This window comes from Chelon labrosus (genome assembly GCF_963514085.1).
Source record: "Chelon labrosus genome assembly, chromosome: 12".
Classification (NCBI taxonomy): Eukaryota; Metazoa; Chordata; class Actinopteri; order Mugiliformes; family Mugilidae; genus Chelon; species Chelon labrosus.
Genome location: NC_140345.1, coordinates 4,219,272 through 4,242,218, shown reverse-complemented (window position 1 = coordinate 4,242,218; position 22,947 = coordinate 4,219,272). Strand labels below are relative to the sequence as shown.

Here is a 22,947-nt window from a genome sequence, read left to right as displayed (position 1 = left end):
AATCGCTATTTCTATACCACTAACAAGGCTCACAATATCACCACACTTACACGGTAGCATAACTAGGGTCTCTACATGTAAACCGAAGCATTGAGAACTTTGCAAGTATACAGGCAGTTTATTAAAAAAGGAACACAGTACCGTTCATGTCTGGCTCGCATATCCAGGCGGGCGCCATCTTGGGGAAACTGAACTGTCTGTTGCCGGAAGAAAGCACTGAGAGCATAGAGAAGCACTGAACGAAGTGAGTTCCTTGTTAGTGGTATAGAAATAGCGATTTCTTTTTATGTGTCGGTGTGCCCCGAAGGCTAGCGTTATACGCTAATTAGCGGTTTGCAAGAAAACTGGTCACATTTGACTAACAAAACAAATGCATGAAAACAAATACCAGAGAACGGTCGAACTCGGTACACATGTGTTATTAACCCCAGGTTCATTTTGCGCCGGAGTTGTCCTTTAATGTCTATTAGCAAATGTTAGCATGCTAACTTTGCTATCATGCTAAGCTAAGCTGATTAACATAGTAAACATCGTACCTTCCATACATCGGCCAGTTAATATGTTAGCATGCTGAGATTAATAAAGATGTTAGCATGGCTGTACAGCTTTCGCTATAGTTTTGTTGAGCCCATCATGTTTTTCGTTGTAATGTAAAATATCAGCGTTTTTAACATGATTTCAGTGCATTATGCAGAATGTCTCATATTTCTCTTCTATGCACGTGTGTTGTGGAACCTCATTTGTTTTCAATCATCTATTGCTGAACTTTTACACACCTGTCCGCCATGTCTCCTCCTCCGTGTCAGATCTCTGGACTGAGTTCAGCAGTGTAACCGAGAAGAGGCTGAGTAACACCACGACGGGATCCTGGTCATTGCCAGTGCCACACACTGTCCGATGGAGTTGCGCAATAGGATGAACAAAATACCCATGAGAGGCCTGACCGCACACATGCTCACACGCACACAATCATGCCTCTTCAGATCCATAATGAGAGCATGATTATTGAATACATATCTTTCGAGTGTGTGAAATTCAACTCTGTGTGTGTCTCTGTCCGTGTTCTGTATGTTCCTCATTACTTCTGAGAGGCAGCGAGTCATTTGTGTGGTGTACATTACCCTCTGTTGTTAAACTCTGACCCGAGCTCACAATTATCCCCATGCATATTTCATAGACTCCCAAAGGCAACCAGGGCACATATCCGTTACTGACCTACCTGTTGCAGCCTCACTTGAGGAGAAAGACTGAGCTGGAGAGGACTGTAGGCTGGAAGGAGAAGGAGGAAGGTGTTGAAGTGCGTGACACAATAACAGGATTAAGTGGCAACAGGCGAAGAGAGTGGCGGAAACTTGTGCAAGATGAGAGATTCACCGCGAGGGAACTGATGTCTTCGTATTAAAGATGTGCCGGGCGCCTTTTGGTGTCTTGTCGCTCACAAGGCCGTGCGGCAGTAACGCATCTCTTCTCCCCGCTGCGGATCAAGCTGGTTTAATAAGCGGAGGAGGCGCATGCTGCACATACAAATGAAAAATGCACGTCTACACGACTGACAATCGGGTGAGTGCACTTGAAAATATGCATCTACAATACATCTGAGGAGATGCTGAGATGTCAATCTGTTGTGGAGGGTGCGAGAGAGAATAATGAAAGGACGACATGTTCAGTTACGAAAGCTACAACAACAACTTCACTGAAATTTGACATAGAATGTCCGCGGCCTTATTTGGCATTTGCTCATAAATAACTTTTTTAGATTCATATGTACTTTTCTCAGACTAAGCTTGTGTTTAAAACGTATTCAAGTATTTATTTTAATTTATCTTAGGAAAATTTATTTAACTGAAAATTTAAGCAGGCTTTCTTACCAAGATCCAATCCGCCTTTTGCTTAAAAAGAAACTATTCTTTGCTGAATAATGTGAAGTAAAACAAATTGTATTAGGTTTAACGTATACTATGTAAGTCACACACAGAATTATTCCAAGCTCATGTTTTGTCATCACTTCTGTTTCTTTTGCAGTCCTCAGCTGAGCTTTCAGGATCCATGTTGCTCCTTTCAGCCATTTCTGTAATCCAGCTGAATTCACAAGGGACGTGGTATCCTTCGTCACTATAAACACATTACACGTCATGACTGCTCCTTGTGGCTTTACAAGCATGTATTTGCAGGACCAAACAGGCAGCGCCAGTTCCTCTCCTGCACAGCAGCCAGTAGACGTGTCAAACTATCCTGCCCTTGAGCACTGGTCGCCATCATCTTTTCCGCCCAGTCATCAAGTATTAAGCGTATCGTCTTTGGTCCCCTCCACGGTCCTCACACTGGTGCCCCACTATATGCCCACCACTGAGGGAAACTTCTACCCAGAGCTTCCACGTTTTCCTGATGTTCCATCGGAGCCTCAGCCTCTTGAGACTTCACCTCCTCCCTCTGCATCCTTAGAGGCCCAAGATCAAAAAACCCTGACGTCGCCGCTTCCTTGTAGTGATAATCATGAGGAATCTCAGCAAAGGAAGCCATCAGATGGAGGCCCACTGGAGGAAGGATCAGTGGGTCTCATGTTGCCCAAAGATGCCTGTAATGAAGAGCCAGGTATGGTAATAATTAAAGGTGCTGAGTTTTGATGAGGCACGAGTTTTGATTTTGAGGTTCTTAAAATTCTGAGATGATAAAAATTCAACCCAAAAGCAGAATTTATTAAACCCAAATATGGTTTTACTTTACTCTTGGAGGAGACTTAGCCAGGGGCTGGTGGATGCCCAAAGCACGTATTGTGCATTAACGCACTAAAAGGGCAAATGTTTCTGCATCATTGAGTGCATTTAAAGATGGATAAACCCTCCATTAGGTCACCCGTAGGATTCCTGAAGAGCAGTTTTCCTCAGCATTGTGTCAGACCCCCCCTCACTGCTAATTCTAAAAACGGCAAAGAGAGTGGAGATGAGGGGCACCGGGGGACGTCTAGGCAGACAACTGTCACTCAGAGTAGCTATGCCCTTAATTATGAATAAATTTAAGCATTCATAAAATTTTCAATGGTAAGTTACATAAAAATCCAGCCCCTTTTACAAATGGAATTAGCTATCGGGACCAAAAGCATGTTTCGTACCAGGCTGTCTGAACATGTTTATTTCTGCTGGAAAGTTGGGAATTACATGTCAGTGTCAGTGTAAATGTCAGTTTATTTATGAAGCGCATTTAAAAACAACAGTCACTGACCAAACAAATAACGCATGAATGAAAAAATATATAAGTACACAAACAACACAAAAAAAGAACAAGGAAGACGTTAAAATGCTTAACGCTTAAATGCTTAAAAATGACCCACTTGGTTACAATAAAAAGAGTAGCTCTCAAACTGAATTAAACACCAGAAAATAAACATTTGTTTATTTAAAACAGGCATCAGCGTCTGGGCCTGCCGAAGAGTTTGGGTTGGCACAGCTGCAAAAGCACATCCAGAAGAGAGAGGTCAGCAGATCTTAATGACCTTAAGGGGAACTAGTTTTTACAACCCAGACCTTATTTCTGGCAGAAAATACAGTCGTTTTTCTCACCCATATAACTTTTGTGTAATTCATAATCCTCCGGGAGATCATTAGATCAGCGTATATCCATGTAGTGGGAGTGACTGGGGCACCGAAACGCAGCCTCTAAATAACGCATTATCTGCCGTGAAACTCGTTCATTTCACCAATATGTTGTTATCGTACACTAGTGCTATTCCCCATTGAGTCCGAAGTTAGCTGTTATCATCATCCCGGGTCTGTAGATTGACCTATAGACCCCGTATGATGTCTTCTGACCTCACCCGCGACGGTCGGCTTATTTACCTGTAATTCGCTATGGCTATGGGTCGTCCACAACCTCAGAGATGGAAAAATATTCAGCCATGTTGCAAAAAAAACTAGCAGTAGCAAATTACAGGTGTAAAATTTAACTAACTCTGGACTGAACGGGGAATAGCACTAGCATATCATAACAAAATATTGGTGAAATGAAGAGTTTTGCGGCAGATGATGCGTTATTAAGAGGCTGCGTTGCGGTGCCCCAGTCACTCCCACTATATGGATATATGCAGATCTAAATATCTCCCGAAGGAATATGAATTACACAAAAGTTATATGGGTGAGTAAACGACCGTGTTTTATGCCAGAAATAAGGTCCAGGTTGTAAAAAACAGTAGTTCCCCTTTAATGGGATGTGTGGTTGCAGGAGATCAGAAAGACACATCTAAGCCAGTCCATGATTCAGTGATCACATGCAAACACTAATATCATAAAAGCAATGCTAAAGTCCTGGGAGCTGGTGAAGGGAGACCAGTGTGGGGGAAATGTGTTCCCACTTGCGTGGCCTTGTTAAAAGATGTTTTCAAACTGGAAACATGTATGACCTTTGGTGTACGTCTCAGTTTAAGGTACATATCATAGAGACACACTGTTTTTCGATGGAAGTGCTCACTGTTGAGATCAAGGCTCTCTCCACACAAACCAAGTCTTTGTATATGGAGTTAATGCTGTCATGCTGAAATAAATTCCGTCCAGTATATTGGATAAGCAGTTACAGCGCTATTTCACGCAAGAATGCTGCAATGCTGCTAGAGGCTATCCAACAGCAGGCTCCGTACAGGCTGAAGGGTTTGGTTCAGTTTTATTCACTCAAGACCTAAGGGTGCCCCAGTGCTGAGCTGATGAGCGTAGATCAACAGTGTGGCTGCTTTCAACTGCAAAGATTAAAGTTATAGTCGATGATTGGCTAGGCTGAGTGATTCTTTAACATGCGGCTACATCCAGCTGTTGGACCTTTAACCTCATGGTGAAGAACTTGAACCAGTTAGCCTGGCTCTGTTAGGTTTTGATTGTGTAATCAATGATGATCAAATCCAGAACAAACAGCAACCAACCAAACATGCACAGTACAAGTTTGTAGAAGGGAGTCGCCATGTAATGTATGCTCGACCACCTGACTAGTAGGTACAGATACACTGCTGACAATAACTGAATGCCTCAGATGTGCCCTTGAATGCACCCCGATCTTAGGGTGCTGGTTATATTTTCATTAAATTTATTTCGCTTCAATATCCTTAATCTATTGCAAACTGACAAGCTGCTACATATCAAAAGAAATGCTGGCAGGGAAAATGAACACTTGTTAACAAAATGAACTATTTCATGTCTTATTATATTGACTGATGATTAACTGAGACAGAGGGAATTAAGAGAAATTAGAGTCTTTTTTTTATATTATTATTATTTCATGATATGCATTTGTTCATTTAATTAAAAGTAAAAGGTTCGATCAGACTTTCAGAGTTCTTACAGCTGCCATGCTTTGATTTTGTCATGTTTGATTACCGATGCTTGCTTATCTACATTTTAATCAATCGTCGGCTACAACTTTAATCTTTGCGGCGTTGAAAGCAGCCACATTAATGATCTCCACTCATCGGCTCTTCACTGTGCGTGCAGTTAAACCTTGAATGAAAAAAAATTAATCAAACCCTTCAGCCTAAACTTAAATGTTGAATTCTAAAGTAAAGGATTTAATGAACTTTTAACAGTGCCCCGTGTTCTTCTTCTGCACAGTGCGTCCTGTTCCCCTGCTCTTTTGGAGCAATGGCACACATTACAGGGCTCATGTCATTTATTGTCACCATAATAAACGACAAAGATTTGGATCAAGATTTCACCACGTGCTTTATAATACAGTGATTATCTGGCACCCCAGATCAACAAAGCTATTTGAGAGACTTATGTTCCATCTCCTTTCAAGGTCCCATATACTTCATTTTGTGCCAAATGAAAGTATTACTTCCGTCCCTATAGTTTCCATTGTGCACAGGTCTCTCCCTTCTTTGTGCTGTTTTCAGCCTCTCCTTGAAAAAGCAGAATTGATGTGTTGCCTCCACAAAATAACAGAATCATCCATACGACCCTAACCCTAACTCACAGTAGTTTCTTCTCGGCTCCTAGATAGGTTCTGTAACGTTCCTCAGTGTGCTGAGGCAGCTGTTTACTGCCTCAGTAATAACATCATATTGTGGGGTCAAGCTGCTGTGCAATCTTTTTTATTGCTATTCGACCTCAAAGTGACCTGTTGATACTGTTGCCCTTGATATATTGGGAAGGGTTCGAGCTGTGATGACTGGAATTTTTCACGCCACCTGAAATTGGATCGCGTATAAGATCATTCTGCACAGGTCTATATTCCAAGCAGTGGTATTAATTGCCACTCCCAGGCGTCTCATTTCTCATTTTAATTGAACATTTTACCAATACTGTATCAGCCATGTGGACAGTTTGAGCTATGTAATGACGACTAATGAATGAGGCAGATTGGCAAGGCTGCGGATAGATGACGCAATTGTTTCCTGTAATTTATGTTTTTTAAATCATTTTTTTTTTTAAAACCTACAATCATTTAGTGAACTGACCTGCATGCAGCAGGTCAAGCTCTTTAAAACTTTCTTTATTACTCTTCCCTAACATGATCAGTTTCTAGCCATGATAAGGAAGGAAATATAATTAACTGCTTCCATCTTATTGCCGCTCAAAATATTTATAGATATATATCAGTCCACTGCGTGGCTTCAGGTACACAGATTATCAGTTTATCCTCTATTCTCATATACAGACATAAGAGGCGCTACAGTGTTCAGCATCCCAACTTTGCTCAAGTTCCTGCTTCACCCTCCTCCTTAACATTTAACTTCTCAGCCAGCCTGCTGCAGAGTACTGCCGAGAGTCTTTTATTGAAAGGTAGTGAGAGGTTCCACGTTACACCAGCACCCATCTGCCCCAGGTGGCTGTCAATCAAGCATAAAATTGATTCCAACATTTCTTACCCACAAGGCATTGCATACAGCTCATGCTTTACCTCATATTATGAAAGCGTTCTGTCCTCATTTGACTCCAGTTGTCACTCCAGAGCCTTTTGATTGTCAAGGTTTAAATACACTGTTGGTTTTCTGAAATGACTTATTCATTTTCTGTCAAACTTTCTTATATTCTTTGTGTTTTTGTCAGTTAAGACATTTTTGGCCATTAGCTCGATTTAGAAATGTTTTCAAATTCTGTAGCACAGACAAAATATTTCTAATCAACATGTAAGTGAACTGACTACAGCACTAACTCTGGCCTAGCTTGTTAACATTTAACACTCGTAGATTGAAGAAGAAAAACTAAATTAAATATAACAGAATATTGTCAACTGTCTCACTTGACTCTTGATAAAATATTTAATAACTGACCAGATTGCTCTGCATGACAGGATGTTTCCCATTAATCTACACAGCAGTAAATGTCATCAGTTACCAGCTGGGAAAAATAATGTGAATGCCCCTCCAAGTCGCAAAACACAACAAGAGTTGTTGAAAACGTATATTAATTTGCATATGTTATTTGAAACTAATAATATGTCCCGGCTCCCCGTGTTTGCTTCCTTAGCTCCTTGCTGTCATGCAGACACTGGAAATAGTTATCAACTAAACACATCCTGTTTGCAGTGATCATGTTGTTCACACTCCAACTTATATGTGCATGAATGCAGTGAGTGCAATGCACTATAATTCTCATAAGTTACTGTATCTCTGAAACACATTTATCAGTCATAACATTATGACCACCTTCCTAATATTGTGTTGGTCTCCTTGTGCCTCCAAAGCAGATGTGACTCATCAGCAGAAAATGCTCTAAGTCAGGAGTTATCTAAACATACTTGAGACTCTTCTGTCCTCTTTGTTGCCTCATTCAGGAAAGCAACGAGGCAACAACACACATTCTACTGAAGGCTACAAATCCACACCTTTGCTGCATACATATGGACATACAACAATCAGCCACAACAGTAGGACCACCTTCCAAATTTTTGTGTAGTTCTCCCTTGTGCCTCCAAAACAGAGTCATCAGAGAATGGACACGGGCCTTCTGAGGGTGTCCTGTGGTGTCTGGCAACAGAATGTTGTTAGTGGTGTTGTTAGTCCTATGGGCTGAGGGGAGGAGCCTCTGTGGATCATCCTACAGATACTTGATCAGTTTGGGATCTAGTGAATTAGGAGGCCAGGTCAACACCTTGTGCTGTTCTTAATGTGTTTTCACTTGTTCCTAAAGCGTTTTTGTGTGTGTCTGTGTCAGGCTGCATCCTGCTGGGGATGGCTGCTGCCATGGTTTTTAATGTCGTGGCTGATTGGTGTATTTGCTCATTGTACAAAGACACAAGTAAAATTAAATTACTACTCACATTTCATTCAGTTTACACTCACCATGGCTCGGCTAGTGGAATCCTACTTGCTTTTCTGTAAAAACAAAGCTATGAGTGAAAGCTCAACAAAGTTCTGACTGGCCAGTTCAATAGCCTGAGCATGCTCCAACACTTTCAGTGCTACTGGTGAAAGAGAGATGCTGGAGGAAGGATCGGCATGTGCAGGATGACTCATAGTGTTTATCAGGAAATTCTTAAACAATATTAAGAACACCTACAAAATGACCTTTTGGTCAATGCTGGTACACAATATACTAGTGTACAGGAAACATATAGTGCAAGATACAGTACATCATATACAAACACTTAATTTGATTTCATACTTAAGACTTTTGCTGAATTTTGCAGTGTGACTTCTTATTTACACAGCCAACATTATAACTGCATCCGATCATCCAGTTTATGTGCTGCCATGGTAAAATCTCTGTACTAACTATGACGTAGCTGTAACAGAAGAGCTGGTGCAGGCAAGTCTTAAAAATTAAGCAAGATGATGAAGTCAGGTTGCCCTTAAGCTCATGGCCTCCTGAATAATTGAATGCTCTTTTGTTTGCTGCAGAGTCTCGGGCCTGCACATCTCTTGAGCTGCTGCTGATTGTGGGAATCCCAGTCCTCATTCAGCTGATCATCATTTCAGCCCTCTTAGGTACAGTATGCTGAAAGCAGTCCGTGTTTATTTAAAGTTGCTAAACGTCCAGCAGTACACTGAATCCAGCTGATAAAAAACACTTTAATGACAGTTACAACTCCCATTCCAGAACAAAGACAGAACATTTGCATGTCTGTTTTATTTTACTGCTCCACTCACTTGCATGTTTAATAAAGTAATTCTTAAACTATTATAGCAGCATCACAAAGATCACAAACCTCAAATGCACTTCACTGGAAGACAACACAGTGTAATAATTAAACTAAAAATGCAGTCATGTATTTTAACCTTATTTCTTTGAGAAACACTTCAGTGAGCCCGCATTAGGTCAGGGGGGAAATTGAAAAGACTAAGGAAACTAAGGAAAACATTTAAGTTAATTAGTTTTGCACATTCAACCAGTTGTGTCCTCTGTAAGCCTTTCTCTTGAAATTAATTAATCTTTTTTATGAAAAGTGGATGGTCAGAGTCATTTGTTGAGGTTAAAATTGACTAAGTCATGTCCATCCAAAAGTCATTTCAGGAAAGAGTTGAAAAAGGGAAGGATTTTAATTCTTAACTTTTAAGGTAACTCACTGTGTCCTCTTGGTGTTTCTCTTGTCTATTCATATTAGTCAAGTTCCTGGGTTTCCCCACTGAGTTAGGTGAATCACCTACTTCCTGTGATGAGAAAGTGAGCTGCATTGCGCCAAGTCAAAGGCCTCCTCTGTCTGAGAATCCAGTGAACCCGATAGGTAACCTTACTGCAGGTAAAGAAAAAAAAAAAAAACATTCAAGTATTTACACACAAGCTAGGATTTCCTGTCATTTGCGTGTTTCATACTTCCATTCATACTGTCATATACAGAATGCCAAGTTGAGGTCAAAGACGGACAGCGCATTGTTGGAGGGACCGCAGCGGCAAAGGAGGCATGGGGCTGGCAAGTTAGCATGCAATGGAGGGGGACACACGTCTGTGGTGGGGCCATCATCGCTCCTCACTGGGTCATCACTGCTGCTCACTGCTTTGCAGAGTAAGAGGTGGACATAAGGCATGAATGTTATTAGGTCATTACCAGTTCTGAAGTGCAGTAAGGTCAGGGAGACATCTCCCATCAGTATTTCAACAATTAATATGGGCTACAAGCAAGACCACCTGTCAAAGGTAATTCTATGTCCAGATGTAATGCAGTTTAAGTCAAGAGCAGCACAAAAAATAAGAAAAAAAAATTACGTTTTATATCCAGAACTCGAATATGACAGATGGAGCTCTGTCTTCTGGGGATGTCTGCTCCACTTGAATGTTTAATTTGGATTTTGAGCAGTCCGCGGAGATGTTTGGGCTTCACTACAGACCAAAAAGCAGCTCATTAATTTGGCTGTCGTGCAGAAACGAGAATAAAAAAGTGGGTCCGTACATAGCATTGTAATAGTTGTGGATGTTGTAGTGATATTATCAAGTAACACACATAGTTCATAACAGTGTTAACACTTGCTCCTTAAGTAACAAAATAGTTGTGTTAAAGGAGGTGGACAACAATAATAAGAGCAGAAATTACAGTTACATGGAGTTTTATGGACTACAACTGCACAAGACATATGAAGAAAAATGGCAATCAATGAAATACACTGAAGTCAGATATCTTAAGCTCACAGTGGACAGTCACTTTTAGTCAGATAAGACTGAACTGAACTTAAATCACAAACCTTTCTGTCACACTTCTGCAGGAACAAAATGTCTGAAGCGGCAAACTGGCTGGTGGTGGTGGGCACTGTCAACATCGCGCAAGACTCTGTGGGGAAACGTTACAGAGCACTGCAGGTTCTCTACCACCCCAGTTTCAGCCACCTGAAAAATGACTATGATGTGGGCCTTCTGCGCACCATCACAGACATGGACATGACAGGTACTTGGGGGGAAAGCGATGGCTCCATCTGCTGGCAGAGTCAAACTAAAACACATGTGCTTCAAACTGATCAGGTAGCCATATTCCTTAGATCTACGCTGATAGACTGGTGGAAATATATGCTTTCGAGATACGAGGCTGCAAAACAGTTTATGACATTTCTTCCTCAAAGCCAGATAGCATTACAAACTGAACTAAAAGTCTGAACTAAAAATTCGATACATGACAGCTTATTTTGAAATGCTACAACCTAAAGGCAAATCTAAAAAAACAAGATCTGCATGAAGAATGAAACTTGCTTTTAAAGAAAGCAAGATAAATGAAAATTCTCAAGTATAACTATGGTTTCATAGCTATCACATATCGTGGTAACCATTATCACTTTACAGCTTTGTTGACAGAAGCCAGACTATATTTTTCTGATAGATGTATGCCCTTTGTAGGTGGGGTGCGACCGGTCTGTTTACCCAGTCCAAGCGAGTCCTTCCTTTCAGGAGCTCCCTGCTGGATCACAGGCTGGGGATACATTGAGGAAGGAGGTGCATTACAAAACATTGTACTGTTTGAACCTGAACGCACCCTATTTGGTCCTGAAGACTCTCAGCTGATTCAAGTAATATTCAGATGATTTATATAAAATGATTTGGTTGATTTATGTTGGAAGTCTAAATTATTTTCCCCAGATTTTTCCCTAAAACCTATGAGCTAAAGGGAGCCGCAGCATATCCAGCAACAAACACCATATAAGACCATGTAGCTACCTACACATGCAGCACACCCACCTGAGGAATCTTCACTTTATTAGCATCCGTCTTAGTGCAGGTAATAGTAGGATGCTGTGCTATGGTATACTAGAGGTAGAGTTACCACTGCATCATCCCAAAAGGATTTTCCTTTTCTTTACTGCGACCCAGTAATATTTCTACAAATTCTTATACGGTATCTATTGTTGCTGAGATATACTAAATTTATTGTCGAGCAGGAGTCTGAGAATGAGGCCAAGGGTTTAAGGAAATAAATAATATCTTGCCAAGATAGAAACTTTAGACTTTTTATAAGACTAGATATGCCATGCTGATAGGCTCTTATCCAAACAGGCAGAGAGCTATAATAAAACGTAGGGGTGGGTCTGTATTTGCTCAGTTCTTCTTTTAAGTTCCTTTTTTTTTCTCAAAGATGTCACTTTGGTCTACACAGGTTCTGATAGGATTTATTTTTGTTTTTCACATAACAAAGACCTGCTTAGTTTTTGAGCAAAAGTAAAGGAAACAAAAAAGACACTAAATTGAGAATATACAGTATACATGTTTGTATTTTAATACAGTTTACACCTTGGCTTGCACAGGGGAAGTTCTGATGTAGAAACCTTACTAGGAATATGAATTTAGACACCTTTAGACTGGCTGCATAGTTTTAGGTTTAGATTAGTTTTACTTACTTGTATAACTTATGACAGTTCCTGCTCAGATTTTCTTTAATTGATTTTTTTAAAAATGATTTTCTGTTTTGCAGGGACTGTGTCAAATGAGCTAAGGCAGGCTCAGGTGCGGGTAATACCTCAATCCACCTGCTCCAGCATGAGCGTCTATGGCTCCACCATAACTCCTCGGATGATCTGCGCTGGCAACATGATCGGAGGGGTGGATTCCTGCCAGGTAAAATCGATTAATCAAGTCAGACTTAGTCAACGCGTTACATGTTCACCCATTCTGCTTCATGTTTGCTAAATTATTTGGTAGGGAGACAGCGGTGGGCCCCTGGTGTGTCAAACGCTCAATGGAAACTGGAGGCTGGCAGGAGTGGTGAGCTGGGGGGAGGGCTGTGCAAGGCCCAACAAACCAGGCGTCTACAGCAGAGTAACTGAACTGCTCCCGTGGGTTAAAAGCCACACTCAGGTACAACTGGAACCACTCAATATTTTTTAATATAAAACCTGTCTGCACGTCTCTGCTTGCGTGTCTTGAACTCTGGCAGTCAAACTTACTTTGTGGTTACAGTTTAGTTCCTGAAGCTCAAAAAATTGAATTGGTTTATGGTGTTTGCTACTCTCTGTGATATAAAATGGGAATAATATCAGAAACATGATTTACAAGGCGTGTCCGATAGGCATAGCGTTTAATTATGAACTGTGAGCTCAGGGGGAAGAATGATTTGGCTATCTACTATGTGTACTCAAAAAGAGTTTAAATTTACCTAAGGTCAAAGGTTAAAAGATACCCAAGGTCATAAAAACCACAGTGTTGACACATTTGGTACTATCACAGAGTTTGCTGTAACTTTGTATATCTTGCAGGACTTTTTATACAGATAGCTTGAATACATTTCCTTCATGGATATATAAAACTATATTTTACACCGATGTTGTGTTTTTCTGTTTTTTATTGGTGCCATAGGACAAACCAGAATAACTGGAAGAGACTACGACAACAATGACTGACACCAATTACCTGTGATAACTGACAATAAAGAATGACTGGAAACCGTCTGTCATCTGTTTCTATTATTGACCATTCATTCATTCATTCATTTATCTTCTGTAACCGCTTATTCCTGTGAAGGGTCGCAGGGTCTGCTGGAGCTTATCCCAGCTGTCATCGGGCGAGAGGTGGGGTACACCCTGGACAGGTCGCCAGTCTATCACAGGGCTCTATTATAGACCAAAACCACTGTATTTGTGGGCACCTTTCAAAGCACTTAAGGTCAACTTACATATAACAGAATAAAACATGCAATGCAATATAAATAAAAGCAGATTTAAAAGTAGATAGAAATGAGATAAGAGGGAAAGCGTGTTAAATGGAGGCTGGAAAAGCTATTTTAAAAAGATGTGTTTTGAATGTCAGGTGGGAGAATGTTCCAAAGGCGTGGAACTGAGCGACTGAATGCTCTAGAACCCATGGTGGACAGTCGGACGGGTGGTGCAGTGAGTTGGGTGGCTGAGGAGGATCTGAGAGTACGTGAGGGTTTGCACAGTTGGAGAAGTTCAGACAGACATGAGGGAGCTTGGTTGTGAAGGGCCTTGAACATAAGAAACAGGATCTTGCATTCAATACAGGATACCTGTATTAGTAAGTACTTTGGAGATGTCAACAAAAAGCACAGACAAGTTTGTTTTACATCTGAAATATGCATACTGTACATAAAATTACCTTTCATATCCACAAATTCAATCTATTTAATGTAAACATGATGAACTGACAGTACCAGATTATGTGCCCTGTTTAGAAATTCTGTCTATGTTGCCGCAAACCTTGCATGGTGCCCCTGAAGTGTTTACAGGTTGGTGTGTAGGGGAACTTCTGACTTGTCAGATTCGGTGATACTAGGGAAAAACCAGGTGATAAAGATATAAACTTTGGTTAAATATTGATAGAAAGACCTATTTGGAATGGTTTCAGATATCATACTGTTTTCAGGTATGCATACTATGAACGTGCACTTGTTATCTGTAAAACACTTATGTGGTTATGTGATGCAGTATAGATAAATTAAATAAATTAGTTTATTATTTTATACACTTCAGATACCTTTTGATATACATCTCTTTGGTGGATAGAGATTACCGTAAAATCTGCAGGTCTTCAGTAAGGTAGAAACATATGTTAGTAAACATACTAAACATCTAGATTTATTTATTCATACGATCAGACGTCGCAGTTTGATGATGTAATTGATTACATTAAAAGGAAACGATCATAAAAGTTAAAGTACTTAAATATAAAAATAAAAGGAAAGACTCTGTGTGAACTTTCAATTCGGTTCAGACTATTTTATGTAATATGTAGATAAAGAAGAAAAAAGTAGTAGTAGTAGTCTAGTAGCGGTTTGTTTCCCTGCTTCAGTTTTTAATATGGAAGATGACTGCGCGTTTTATGCTCGTGTTGTAATCAGGTTTGATAACGTCTGATTATTGCGACACATGTTAAAAGTCACGTAAACGGCGGCGCTCGTATTATTGTGTGCGGGGCGAGTGCGTGCCTCGTGAGCGCGCACCAGCGCCCCCAACACGCTACCGCAGACGTTAATGATCGGCTCAGAAGAAACCGAAACGTACAGGAAGTCAGTCTGCAGCGATCCAACTGGACTATCCTGCGTTTTGTTGCCCAATAACACAACCGCTGGCCATGGCACCAGTGGGAGCCGCTGTTAAAGCAAATGACACTAGTGGTTCACTTGAGGTAACAGGCGAGCTTTCAGACCGGTCGTCTACAAATTATCTGCCATAAACCTCCAGGTAAACGGAGGAGATAACCGTTACCGGCCGTCGCCTGCCAGGAGCCTACGTGCGTCTCAGTTGTTGTCGGTAGTCACGGTGACTCGACAACCACCTGTGATAATTATCGGTCGGTGCATTCAGGAAGTTACGACAAACGAATATGTGTTCGGTTATAAGTAGGGTGAAACCAGTTCAGCGGGCTCTGGCTCTCGCTCTGCGCTACAGCACAAAACCAGAGGGCTCGATTTATGCCGCAACCCACAACAGACGCTCCTGTCCCGGCTTGAGCACCAGTGTTGATCCGCTAAGAAACACCCGGAGATTTTACTGCAACAGGATGGCGTTGACCGATGGACTGCTCTTCAGACAAGTACGCTCACGTTATTTTTGGCGGTTTTGTTGCTTTTTGTGGCATTTTATCAAACAAAACGTTTCTACTCTTTGTTAATGTTACCGGTAATAGGAAGAAGGCTATGCGGCAGTTAGCTACATAGCTTTACTGTACATAATACTCATTTTAATTTAGCCAAACTATTTTATTCGTCTTTTTGGCTTGGCATGTTGAATTTAACAGCTAAACAGGCTTCTTACTTTTAATCCACCTGCTCGGCGGATCTTCCAATAACTCTGACACTCCGGTACTGTATTTACTGTAAGTGTACTTATGGCTGTATCATGATTACATTACATTGGACACGATGTGTTTTTGAGCAGCTGAAATGGCGGAAGGAAGGCAGATGGTATTGGTTCATCTTGACCTTGGAAACAGCAGTTGACGAAACAATCTTAGTTCAAGGCCTTGTTTCATTTATGGCGGCAGCTTTGAGCATTTGTATCACAAATAAGCAAACACGGTCTGTTGGCAAGGACTGTATGATATGTTTAAAAGCTCCATGACAAAGAGTGGTTTTGTGAATTAGATTTGAAATTTTACATAGATGTTTGGCAACTAGACGCCACATACACACTGACTTGCCAAAACATTAGGTATACTAGTAGAAACAAAAGTGTGTTAATATAACAGTCCTGCACTAAATGCCCCAATGTTCAGTCTATGTTGACACAGTGTAGGTAATTCAACTGTATGGTATATACTGATCAGCCACAACATTAAAACCACTGACAGGAGAAGTAAATAACATTGACATCTTGTGACAGTACAATGTTCTGCTGGGAAACTTTTGGACCTGGCATTCATGTGGATGTCACTTAGACATGTACCACCCACCTAGAGGGCATAATCTTCATGAAGCTAAGCTTTAGTGCAGGACTGTTCCTTTAAAATGCATTTGTTTTCACTAGTCAACTAATGAACTGACAAATGAGTGTATATAAACTGCTAAAACAGAAAACTCATAGTAGTTCCAGATATAATCTCTTGTCTCGTTCTTAGTTTCTTTCAGTCTCTTGGCATTGCAAACACATACACAAACACATGCTATCTCCAATCATAGGAGGCTGTGATCTTACCACCTGTTGCCGTCTGTTGTTATTTAATGCGGAGTCATTCCCCTGCTCCTGCCTGTCTTTCCTGTTTAGCTGTTTGAGGCAGAGAGCTGCACCTACACCTACCTGCTGGCAGACACGGACACCAAGGAGGCTGTCCTCATCGACCCCGTGCTGGAGACCCTCGAAAGGGACCTGAAGATCATAAAAGAGTTGGGACTCGAGTTGAAAGTGGCAGGTACGTGCTGTCCTGTGGCTGGGCTAAGAAATGCAGTTTTATTCCCTACATTCAGACAGCAGAATGAAATCTGTGTGCGCTGATAGCTTCAATAGTTTTTCATGTTCCTACAACACTCCTATGGGTTGTATCTATCTCTTTTGTCAGAATCAGAACAAAAAAAAAAAAAAACAGAACAAAAATGAGCCCATATGTTTAAATGCAGATTATTATTATTATTTTTTTTAATTGTTAACCTAAATGTTCCGTTCATAGTTGCAATTTATTTAAGGAAATACTTGACATCTCTATAGCGACGCTATATTATAGCGCCAACTATTGCCCTAGGTCAGTCCTGACTCAGCTTTACAGTGTAGACCGGGGCAATCATTTCAAAAGGCTTTTACTGTTTTAGAGCTTAAATTGACAATAAAAACACAAACACTTTTTCTATTTCACCTGGAAAAAAAAAAAAAAACAGACAAAACAGAGCAAGGTGTTGACCTGGCCTCCAAATATCCACCAAACTGATCAAGTATCTGTGGGAAGATCCACAGAGGCCCCTCCCACAACCCATAGGACCCAAAGGCCCCCACTAACAACATTCTGTTGCCAGACACCACAGGACACCCTCAGAAGGACCATGTCCATTCTCTGATGAGTCACAACTGTTCTGGAGACACAAGGGAGACCTACACAATATTAGGAAGGTGGTCATAATGTTATGACTGATCGGTGTATTTTCACCTTCTTGAAAACGCTCTAATAATCAATACATACTCTTTCTGCGTGCGTGACAGATAACCTTACAAACATTTGTTAGTTTCAAAGTTGCACTGGACCCTTCCTAAAGTTTCACAATGTGATCCCACCAGAATGAATATAAAATGGCATTAAATGACATCCCTGCTTTACACTGAGCCACGCTGTCCTTCTTTTTCTGATAGTTAACACTCACTGCCATGCGGACCACATAACAAGCACTGGACGAATGAAGACCAAACTGTTTGGACTAAAGAGTGCCATCTCCAAACACAGCGGTGCTGCTGCAGATATCCACCTGACAGAGGGAGATGAGATCAAATTTGGAAAACATGTAAGATTTTATTATTTCCAAGCATGTAAGAAAGATTGTCTCCAGTGTTTTCAGCAACTTTTTGTATCAAGATATGGATTGTTGTAATGCATCGGTTGCTCTGCAAATTGACAGTCATCTGTTCTCTCTTCTAGTCCCTGAAAGTGAAAGAAACACCAGGACACACTGATGGCTGTATCACACTGGTGACCGGGGATCAACGCATGGCCTTCACTGGGGACGCTCTCCTCGTTAGAGGCTGTGGCCGCACAGACTTCCAGCAAGGTAGACATTTTCAAACCAAGTTAAAGTAAAAACTTTTGTTTTTGTAATGCTTGTAGATGTACACAAGGGGGCGGCGTTGCATCTGTATTGCAATTGTTTCAGTCGTCTTATTTTGTGTCTCTTTTAGGTTGTTCTAAAAGGCTTTACAACTCCATCCATAAACAGATCTTCACCCTGCCTGAGCACTGCCTCGTCTACCCAGCTCATGACTACTTAGGTTGGAAGTTTAACTGATACATTGTAGAAATTTTGAGTGTGGAAGTACTGCTGCTTGATATAATATAAATGTGTTTGAATTGGAAAGTCTATTGTTTATCAGTTGGTCTGCTAAACCCACTTAAACATCTGTGAGCTTTTATTTTGACAGTAAAATATGATCTAAACATCCTTGTTACTTCCTGCCAGCTGCTGGGGGATTTTGATAAAGGACGTATCCCTCTTGTTAGTCCTTTTTTTGAACTTTCCGACTCTTATACGCTTCCTGTGAGCTTTTATTTTGGCAGTTTATGTGCCTTTATATGTGTTGTTTGTTTGTGGTATCCTGTGTACTGTACATACTGTTAAGTGTGAATTGATCAGTAAGGTTGATTCAGTGTCACACTGTGCTGCTTCTGTCTTTGTGGATCAGGCCAGACGGTTTCTACAGTCGGTGAGGAGCGCAAGTTCAACCCACGCTTGACTAAGAGCCTGGAGGAGTTTGTGCAAATCATGAATAACCTGAATCTTCCCAAGCCCAAGAAAATAGGTATCAATTTCTTCTTCAGTTCAGCTACAACCCATTTCTGCTTGTAAACACACATCTTATTCGCTTGCCAAAAATACATATGTACATGTTAAGATTAACATGTCTCCCTCTTTCTTTGCAGATCAAGCCGTGCCTGCTAATCTGGTGTGTGGACTCCACGAGATCTGAATGCCACGCCGAGGAGAACATTTTAATCTAATTAACTACATCATTGCAAAGTGATTGCCATTTAATTATTATTCTGTTTAGCAGAATTAGTCCAAACTGCTTACCATAAAGTGCTTTATTGTGTTTCTATATTAAAATGTAAAAACATATATATGAACAGCTATTGTCATTTGCGGTATAGCCACTGATACCATTATGATTATGCTAAAAATGTGATCCTGTCAATTCTAACTGTTAGAAATCAGGACAAAAATTCTGTATATGAGTGGAAGAAACTATTTTTGTTTAAACTTGAATGTGAGTGTTGTTTACTTTTTTTATGAGTTGCAAAATTGGGGAAGAAATTTACAAGAAGCTCATAGAGAAATGTTCCATTCAGCGCTTGGTTTAGTATTCAACAATGCTCAACTAGGACTATTGAGTTCTACGTAGTCTTTTCAGTGATTCCTGGCTCTTGTAGCCAAGGCCACACACACGGCCACCAGCCCTTTTGCATAACAGGAAAATAAAACTACACCATTTGCATTCAGAATCAATAAGAGCCAAGCTTCCATTGGACAGCATGTCATAGCCAAGTGTCTGAGCTCTCATCTTTTCCTTTAGTTATATAGCTTATCTGTTGTAATCTGTATTGTAATCAGATTTGACAGAGGGTAAAGGGTGTCCAAGTCAACTTTCAAATCTACTTCCAGATTTACAAATGTGCGGCTCTAATCTTGATCTCTCAGTCACACAAACTTGCAAATGTAATTTTAAAAAAAAAAAAGAAAAAAAAAGCTTTGTGATTGTGTAGGACTGATCAAGTGTCAGAATCAAAGATTGGAAAAAGACTGGTGATGTCATGGTTGTCAGCTTTGGTTTGGAGGAAACTGAAAATATAACAGGAAGTGTATGCTAGAAACTGCGGGTGTGATGTTTGAAGAAAGTGAGAGGCTTTAATGAGAATCTGATGTAAGTATAGCTCAGATATGTACTGTTTATCTGAATTGGCACTTACACAAGAAAACTGAAAGCATGGATGCCTTGCATTCCCACCCACAGAGCTTTAGTAAATACAATTAAATGCTAATTGAAGCAACATGTTTTTGTCCAAGCAAGTATGTTAAATCTCACATAACAAGCACAACCACTTTTTAGTTGTTAGTCCACCTAGCATTCTAAATGCAGTATTATACAAGATATTATTGCTATTTGGAAAATGTTGGATCCAGAAATGTAACTGATTCACACTGGGACTAAAGGTCAAGATGAAGCCGTGAAGTCCACCAGGTTGTAAAGTGCAATAGTGTCAGCCTTGATACTATTACAGGACAATAACATACTTCATAGCAACCCATGCTAAAGAAATTCACAGTAACTAATCAAAAAACTGGAAAACCCAAGAAAGGATTATTGTAGAAAAACTTTATTAGACTACTCAAAAGAGTACTCTCCAAACTTACACATAAATAAACAAGGTGCACTGAAACAGGCCTTATCAAGCAGTTGTTATTGCAGATGATGTGACCAATCCATTTCAGTCAGTCCCAGCCGTTAAAGCCACAATATTCTGTGACCTCCAGCTACCGTAGATGAAAATGCATGAATTTTACATTGTGCATTGTGCGGGAGTTAAATTTGAGAAAAAAAGCACTATTTGCAGCTGTGGACTTTGCTGATGTAGTATTGGAAGAAATATTGTCTAAGTATCCGTCTGCTGTAATGGATCTGATCACCTCCCTTCAGCTGCAGCTCTTATTGTTGTTGCACCTGGAATATCTTTGATGCTTCTGCAGTGAACCCCCTGGAAGGGTTTTAATTTCTCAAAACATATTCATCAACTTCATATTTAAAGAAAAGGTGGTTTAAGAATAAAAGCGAGTGTGAGTTAGAGGAAAGCTATCTGTTGGTGGGCGTTGCCTGGTCTCATTCAAGTTAATACTATTAGCCCAGACACACACACACACACACACATACAGTACACCATCTACCAGCTGTCTCAAACAACAGTACAAACAACAGTATTGGACAGTCCTTCTGCCTCACCAAGTGTACTCGCTGACAGACACCTGCATTGTTCTTCATTCAAAGCAGGAGGTGTGTGTGCCATCAAACTGAAGATATGTTGCTTTTCCCGTATAAAACGGTCGTATTTTCTTGATCTCATTTTGCTGCTGCGAGGCGACGTGCCAGCTGTCCTCTCGCCCGGCCTGTGTCGCCCATCTGCCAGCTCCTCTTTCAGTCTCCCTCTCGCCTCACTTTAACCGCGCCACCGTGAACCTGCTGCCCATTCTGCGCATGTCACTGGAAAGAATCTATTACACTATCAGTGCATTCAGAAGGAGCTGTAAAGAGGCCAGTCGGGGTGATAAAGCACTCGGAGTGAGGAGAGCAGATTTTGCCGTTGGGACCTTAAAGAAAGTCACTATGGGTTGAATATGTGTTGTTAGTTAAGAGTTTAGAGTGGTATTTTTAAAATCCTACGACGCCAGTAGTGTGTTTACTTTGGCCTTAAAGTACTACATAAGCCACATTTCAGAGATTTATACTGCTGTGGTGCTCAGTGGCAAATTTACGGTGACTATATAATACTTAATGGTATTTTAATCCCTTCTTGGGTTTAGAATAAGACTGCCACAGGGATTTACAAGTGTTCTTAGAGCACTTCAGACACACTCTCAGTGACTTAGATCATGGGTTTTCCAATAGTAGTAACTCACGCTGCCTTGATGGGGATTATTTTCATTTCTTAGAATGATTTTTTCTATGGGGACTTTTAAAGTATTACAGACTGATGATTCCTCTGTTGCGCACACATTCAAATGGTATCTTAAAAAATCCTTTAGTGGCACCTCTCAGCCCCTTCATTTTAATTTCCTGTTTGCAAACCAAGGTAATGCAATACTCACATCTTGAGCTCATTCTGAAAATGAAACTGCTGGTCTACGGTATTGTAAAAAGCCACATATTTTTAATAGGGATGTCAGATTAGCCCTCTTCTCAATCTACTTCTGTGTGGTCATTTAGAAAATGCGGTTTACTGACATCTGACGTCAGACTACTCACTATGTCAACTAAACGTTTTGTAAAAGTTCAGGTTGTGGCTTTTATCACGTGACTTCTATAGACGAATGTCAGACAGCGTCCAAAAAAAGGTTGTTGGTGAAAGCTGCCCTTCAACACACAAGTAGACTGTGCAGGAGGTAGGTCATGACACCATGACACACATCACCGCACACACGTCCTCCTACTGAAACCAAGGTGGAAGTGCCAAAATCAGCAGTTCCTCGAATGACCACTTGAGGCAGTCAATCCCCACAGACCCCCATGTTAAACTGCCCCGCTGTGCACCAGGAATTAACGTTTACATCTTCATACAAAGAACTGTTTGGGTCTCTATAAGTGATTTCTTCTTGGACAATGGCACAGAGGTGAATTTTTATTTAAGGTGTTTGTTTAAATGATATCAAAACTTAAACATATCCATAATCATTGGCATGGTCTCTTTGAGTGACTCGGTGGGTGTCCTCACTGATTGCAAGCGGCTGGATCAGCAACCACCTCAGCTCCACTCACACTCCACCTCTGTGACCATTTTTGAATTAACCAGGGAGGTAGGCGGGGCCACACACTACCAAGATGGTGACGGTCGTAGCCACCACACCGAGCTTCAAAACTGCTCTTCAAGAAAACTATGTGATGCCACAGAGCGTTCATCCATCTGTATATATAGCCAGTGATTCGCATATATGCTAAATGAGATATCTCTTTGACTTTGTACTTTGGAGGTGGCAGAGTAAAGTGTGCTTGAAGTCCTTCCTGACTGATTTCACAAACAGAGCTTTTCCAGGTGATGGTTCGAAAAGCTCAAGGCTCAAAGTGCACGTATGAAAATGGCTTTGGATTGCCCGTGTTCCTAAAGAAGTACTCATTGAGTTTTGGGATACACTGTGGCAAGGGGCCCCATTATTGCCCTTGGCCCGTTAAGGACTTTAATCCGGCCATGTTATTTAGAAGCGAGT

At 40.8% G+C, this 22,947-nt stretch overlaps 2 protein-coding genes across 2 annotated transcripts; both read left to right on the top strand.

Moving 5' to 3' along the window:
* Positions 1-9,417: 9,417 nt before the first annotated feature.
* On the top strand, positions 9,418-13,202 carry LOC311497495 (transmembrane protease serine 6; the record flags this gene model as incomplete). Its single annotated transcript, XM_084557816.1, has 6 exons — positions 9,418-9,921; positions 10,616-10,794; positions 11,238-11,333; positions 12,307-12,449; positions 12,534-12,689; positions 13,188-13,202. The coding sequence occupies exons 1-6, from the start codon at positions 9,839-9,841 to the stop codon at positions 13,200-13,202; spliced, it is 672 nt and encodes a 223-aa protein (XP_084413942.1). The 5' UTR covers positions 9,418-9,838.
* A 1,564-nt stretch (positions 13,203-14,766) lies between these two features.
* ethe1 (ETHE1 persulfide dioxygenase) lies at positions 14,767-20,069 on the top strand. Its single transcript, XM_084556341.1, has 7 exons — positions 14,767-15,380; positions 16,550-16,694; positions 17,621-17,769; positions 17,904-18,033; positions 18,161-18,250; positions 18,662-18,778; positions 18,900-20,069. Exons 1-7 carry the CDS (start codon positions 15,171-15,173, stop codon positions 18,944-18,946), a joined length of 888 nt encoding a protein of 295 aa, XP_084412467.1. The 5' UTR covers positions 14,767-15,170; the 3' UTR covers positions 18,947-20,069.
* The last annotated feature ends 2,878 nt before the right edge of the window (positions 20,070-22,947 follow it).